Below are 6,407 nucleotides of genomic sequence, written 5' to 3'. Positions count from 1 at the left end.
TCACAAAAAATTGCCTGGCTTTAACAAGCACATAAGAATATGTAAAGGAAAACAGATATAATGCATTAACATGATCTATATTTATAGTAATTTGTAACATATAACTGCATATTATGAATATTAAGCTGGAGTCCAAATGAGGTACCATCAAATGTTTCTAACTTTTTACCAGTTCAGCAAGATAGGATCAAAAGGGTGTTTTTCTAAAAAATAAAACAGCCTTTCATGAAATAGCATGTATGACACCTCAACAGCATTTGTCAATAGCACTTTATGAACTTCCAGCTCTTCCCAAGTGCCCAGTCATCTTGCTCGTACTATCACATACCCGCAGGTTCTACTGTTACTGACGTCTTGAAGGCATCACCTACCCCTATGGGTTTTTTGGTCATTTGCCAGGGAAATGACACGTAAGTGGAGCGACAGCAACCAGGGTATCCCTGGAAAAATGGTCATTTATCGCTTACGGTCATTCATAGATTAACTTTATGATGCTTGTGCCACAAGTTCGACTCGTAGTCACAGCTCAGCCTCCCTGACACCTTCCAAACTTGCTCTGCTTGCGTGGAGCAGCTGACCTGTGCCTTCACATGTGTTTTGGCTTCAGAAATCCCCGAGAGAAATGTGGAATTCACAGCTTTTGCATCTAAAAATATGTAATACCTGTCAGGGTCTAGCCACAATTTCTCCCAACTGCTTCTGTTACTATACAGTAAGGAAGAAATCTTCATGACCATATGAGTTCCTCTACATATGATGAACAATTATTCCTCAGGCGATGTCACTAAAATGCCTCCTTTCAAGCACGGTATGAATTAAAAGCGAACTGCACCCCTACCTGATATAACAACAGGTAAGCATGTGAGAACATTTAAAATTGCACTTTATTGAAGTAAACCATGAAACTATACATTTCATACATTTGTAACTTGTGTATCCAAGACACAGGAAATCTAGGCCTTAGCCCTGGACTATTGTGTCACGTTTTACATCGCAAATATTTGGCATAAATCGTCCAGTTTACAATACATAAACGAAAAGTTCTCCATTAACCCCCATATTTCACTCAATTTCTTCAAAGTACAAAATTAAGGTTAGTCTTAGATAAGCTGCCCACTATTCTATCTTTGCAAGACAGAAGGATGATCTTTACGTAATAGCTTCAGCAGACATTATAAAATGGGACTAGCAAGCAGAAAGTCCACAAATTCTCTTTCAATAACAGCATTTTGCAGAGCTTGCGTGTATTTTCTACTAGAGCAGTGGTTGTTTTGAAAACTTTTCTACAGAGAGAATATCATATTTTGCAACATAAAATAAGACGTATTTTTATCTTGTATGGATCTATTTGCAAAGTATGAAAAAGTTTTTTTTTTTATTATTTTAAAATTCCGTAGCATAATGCAGCTTCACAGACCATACAGCTGTAAGAGCAAAGGCAAGTCTATAAATCTGCTAAGTCTTCATCATATTGCAGACAGCTATACATTTTTTCTATCTTACTCTAGTCAAATAGCCTAGCCCTTGAGACAATTACAACTGCTTTTTACCACTGGATGTACAAGGAAAAGAAAACCCACAAAAATCTTTCACTGTAAATGAAATCCCAAGGTAGCACAAAGCCAGCAAGTAGCTTTATGTCACCATATCCTTCAAGTGTGGAACAGCTTTGACTGTAGTCAAACAATCATTACAGAAATAATTATAGTTCAAAATGGAAAAAATCCCTTTCCCTTCACTGAATTCTGAGTAATGCCCAAAGGCTTCCCTCCTTCACACAAAATGCTTTGATATTTATTATATAAACAATATTACTATGTAAATTTAAATTATTTAAGAAGCAATTTATGTAAATAGAAAATGAACAGCCTTGAGAAAACATAGCGTTCGCATTGTATCTGCAAGTTCAATTTACTTTTTTTGAGAAGATAAGGTTTTCCAACACATTGCCAGCAAAGACTAATGACCTTTAGATAGCAACCTATTCCCTGCTTCTGAAACTGGTTTTGTGAAATACTTGTGTACCATGCCTGTGTAAGTAACTACCCAAATTCAATATCACAACCTTGAATCGCAAGCCAGAGTTTTGCTTCAAACATTTCCACATCAAATATACCTCAGCAATAATAGAGTAAGCCAAGGTCTTGTTCTACAGAAAGCGCATTTCACACTATTGCATCAACACTGTATCCAACTACCTCTACGTTCACACAAGTCTCCTTTCCGGGCATCTTGCTTGTCTGTTTATAAGTAATATTAGTAGGTCTGATTAGACGAGTAATTCTACACAAGCTGTTTCATTAGCTGAAAAAGAAGGAACTCGCAAATCTCAGAAAAATTCACAGGAACTTGAAGATTCATGATGAAATGGGCATATTTGCGCTGGCTCCCCTCCCACAGGTAATCAAGCGTGTAAGCAGCTCTAGGGACAAGACTAGTCCTGTTGACTTCAGGGAGGCAGCACACCAAGTCAGAGGCGTACTTTTCTGCAGGATATTAGTAAAGCCTATTATGTCTGAACTATTGTCGTTCGTCAGTATGACTCTTCTGCCAGGTGGGCTGCAGGTAACATCAGTAACGAAAGAAAGAGACGCCAGCCACGCTCATGGTCCAGAGCAGAAAGAGCCTTCCCACGACCTCCTCTTTCCTCAGGTTACACACTCCTTCCCGTAAAGCAAGCAATTACTTTAATTAAAAGGATGAAAACACCGTAACAAGCTTCGCCAATACAAGAACACAAAACTGTGGAAATATGACACACGCTGTGAGAAATCCCACAGGATTACATCAAAGGCCAGGTGAAGACACATGTCAATCTAAACAGTAATTTGAGAGTTACGTATCTGAACAATGGAAACGAGCGCCGGAACTGTAAGTGCGAGGTATTTTCCATGCTGCAAGTCATTCCGGTTTTGGATATATTTCTGTCAACACAACTTTGAAGGGAAGGTTGCTGCTGTTACGTCCTAAATAAAGCAAAATTAGCAAAGTCTGTTGCTAGTGTCTTCAAAAGTATTTGTTTGTCGGCTTCCTACAGGGGTCTAAACACCCATCTGAAGAAAAGGTCTATTGCTTTTATTCTTCTGGGAGCAAACACAGCAAGGTGCTAGAGTGTCAGATCTTTCTTTGTACTAAGAGGCCATTAAGAGTACTGACATGGAAAAAGTTACCCGTATTTGCAGATTTGAGAAACTGGAAAGTGAGAAAAGTACAAGCCACGAAGACAGAAACTGAAATGAATACAAATGGGGAGCGAGGTGAAATTAAAAAAGAAAAAAAAATAGAGATAATGGAAAGAAAAAAGATTTACTCAATTCTAACTGAAAGCTTTGTCACAGCTAATTTAAAATATTCAGAATCTTCTTTCATTTGTAGAGAGCTGATGAAGGAATAAGCTAAATTAAAAGCCAGCTTATTAAGAAAATTAAAAATGCATGAAATTAGCAATATTTTTGACAGTCACCACTATCAAGCTGTCTAAAATCCAGTGGAACAGTAATGACGAAGGACTGCTTTTGATAACAATTACCCACAGAGTGTTTGATAATTTATTCTGAAATGGAAGAGATGTCTAATAGTAACAGAAGAAGAGGAATATTGTACTTTGTACTTTTAGCATAAAGTATTTGTCAAATTCAATGCTTACATTGTCTTCATGCAGATAAACTGATTTGTCCAAACAGCCAACCACGTCACGACTATTCAATCAATACAGCAGCTGCAGAACGGCCAGAAGGCCGTAACGCAGCGGAGGGGACTTCACAGCAGAAGATTTCACCAGTTTGTTCATTTTTTCCTTCTGCACGCATGCATATTTCTATACAGACATGTACATATAAGCTCAAACATTTCTACGGAGAACGTCCAAATTCTTTCGTAACTGTACCAGTCTGTTAACAGAAGTCTGGTTGCAGTTTTCACAGACTCCCAAGATAAAACCAAACCAAATACAAAAGGACACAAATCCTTAGCAATTCTCCTTTAAAGTAACACCTCATGATGTTTCTAGTAAGTTGATGCTACTACGCAGTGACAAGCCATTTGCGGTTTTGCAAGCCTATTTTCTGTTCAAACAGAACAGTTTACACACACAATAATATTTTATTTCATACAGCAGAGATGTAGTCAGAAGCCTGAAACAATACAGCACGCATTAATGGCCTTGCCTAAAGCACGTTGGTTTTAGCGAGGATTTGCATCCGTCAATAAAGACGATGCAAAACCTGCCGCCCAGCAGATTAATGTCAGCACAACACATTGTTGAGCTGGGAATAGTAGTTTGGGTCTCGGGCTTTGTGTTCTGCCCAACGGGTGGCAAATGCCAGCCATCCTATATTGCTTGCAAACAACCTTAGCTGAACCCGGTCAGCGTTGCCTACCTCACGAGGGAACAGTATTTGCTTGCCTTTGCCTGAAAGGATCAAAAGGGACTACCAAAAAAAATATGTATCCATGAAACCTCCCTGATGCCACTTTGAGAGAGAAAATGATGAAAAAAAAAATAGGGGAAGGAAACGTTTGTTGTTGTTGACAAGGTACAGCTTATATTACAGAGTGGAATTTAAGTTTTATGTCATTTTTTATATTAAAATAGTTTTCGCGGTAGCCACAGGAAAGATTCAGGTTCGTATTGTAATAAGTTGAATAAGTAAGGTACAAGACCATCCTTGTTGAGTCCATTAGACATGGTCTTCTGAAGAGGCTGGAGAGTCTCAGATCTAGATGTCGAGAACAAGGAATTCTCCTCTAATTCTTGGTATAACAAATATGAAGTTATTATCTCCCAAATTTTTCAAATGATTTTTCACTTCTTTTCTAATCTGTAGGTTAACTGTTTCCAATACTCCCGACATACGTAGCAGTGCTTTGCATTAACAACCGAACCTCCTTACAAATACAACAAAGTCAAGGAACCTCGACCCTTCTGGTACCTTCCGTGCTGGCTTTTAACACAGCACAAAGTCCCACAGCAGCACTCGGCCAAACACCTTCTTGCCGCTACGTTCAAACGAGTGCAAAGGTCTGCCAAATCTAGTCCAACCACCTCACCCGCTTCACAAGTCCAACCTGCGGCCCGCAGCACACATTAACTTTATTTGATCACCAGCTGATTGTGGCATTTCTCCTCTGATGAAACAGAGCTGGAGTCCAGTTTACACTTCATTTTGAAATAACTTGAAACACAATTAGAGTACACAAATTCTAACAACGTTCCCCAGGTTTTATCCATCGTACCTCACAAAACTATTATTTTCAGTTTAATCAGTTGTTATCGGAGCATGTCACCGCGGCCTTTTGTTCCACTGTAAACATCCTTTACATTTTTAACTCCGTACTTCAATAATGTTCTCAAATTTTCGAATTTTCGTGTTGAGGCTTGAGGCAGGTAAAATGCACTTTCCTCTAATAAGCTTCATAAACAGAAAGGTTGCAACTCCCAGTTTCTTGTCCCACCTTGCTTTAAGGCCCATGGAAATAATGGTTGCTTTTTAATTACAACTTTACACTGCTGCCTGCTGTTTATTTGCTTTCAGAGCTCAGTTACATTTTTCCTCTTCCACTAGCCACAACTGAGCTTGTCAACTATTATTAGACTTGAAAAGTCACTCAGCTGCCAAAGGAGCAAGTACCCTGACTTTGACAAATTTAATAGGATTAGTTCTTTCAGTAAGGACATCGGTACCAAAAGGGACTGTTCTCATTTCAGGACTAAAGTACATCTCTTTTATACTGTATTTGAGCAAGTTATTAGTTATCGCCAAGGTAATTTTGGACCTTTCAAGCCCTATGTCATTAATCCTCTTCATATACTGAATACTTGGAAGGAGATCAGCTATCTTACAGTTATATTCATGTGAATAATCCCGAGAAAACAAATCAGAAACCGCACCAAGAAAAGCTCCGCTATAGCTCTCTCAGAACTCATTTTGACCGTGCTTCCTGCACTGAGAAACCTCGTCTTCTTCTGCTACGACATTTAAAAATAAATGACTTGTTTCCGTGCAGGCCATCGGTCAGATGGGGTTCAGTCAGTGATAACATACAGTGATGACACAAATAAGGAAGTATAGCAAACGGCACGGATTATTTCAACACGAAAACACTTAAAAATATTCCACGTGTCCTGAAGAAAACGTATCTGTTAACGAGGATTTTTAGATAACTAAACTCCCGTCTAACGGGGACAGAGACCCCCTCAAGCGTATTCATCGGGGCTTTCGGAGGACATTTTCAACGAGGAAGACCACGGGGTGACAGCCCAAGCTGTATTTCAAACGCTGGCAGTTGCGGCTGCGGGCAGCGCGCCGTTTCACCGCACGACCCCCATGCAGGACCTCAGAAGCGCGTTTGCTCTAACCGACCCCGGCCCCGAGGCAAAGCGAGGGCCCCGCACACCAGGCGGCGCG

At 39.6% G+C, this 6,407-nt stretch overlaps 1 protein-coding gene across 1 annotated transcript in view; it reads left to right on the top strand.

The window, feature by feature from the left end:
* Positions 1-2,538: 2,538 nt before the first annotated feature.
* Positions 2,539-6,407, top strand: part of AP3M1 (adaptor-related protein complex 3, mu 1 subunit) — a 25,620-nt gene continuing 21,751 nt past the window's right edge. The window contains 1 exon segment of the mRNA XM_009322484.1: positions 2,539-2,669. Within this exon segment, the coding sequence (XP_009320759.1) occupies positions 2,539-2,669 (131 nt within the window).

Source organism: Pygoscelis adeliae, unplaced genomic scaffold (genome assembly GCF_000699105.1).
Source record: "Pygoscelis adeliae isolate BGI_AS28 unplaced genomic scaffold, ASM69910v1 Scaffold244, whole genome shotgun sequence".
NCBI classification, from domain to species: Eukaryota; Metazoa; Chordata; class Aves; order Sphenisciformes; family Spheniscidae; genus Pygoscelis; species Pygoscelis adeliae.
Note: the sequence above shows the minus strand (reverse complement) of the source record. Positions and strands in the feature narration are given on the sequence as shown.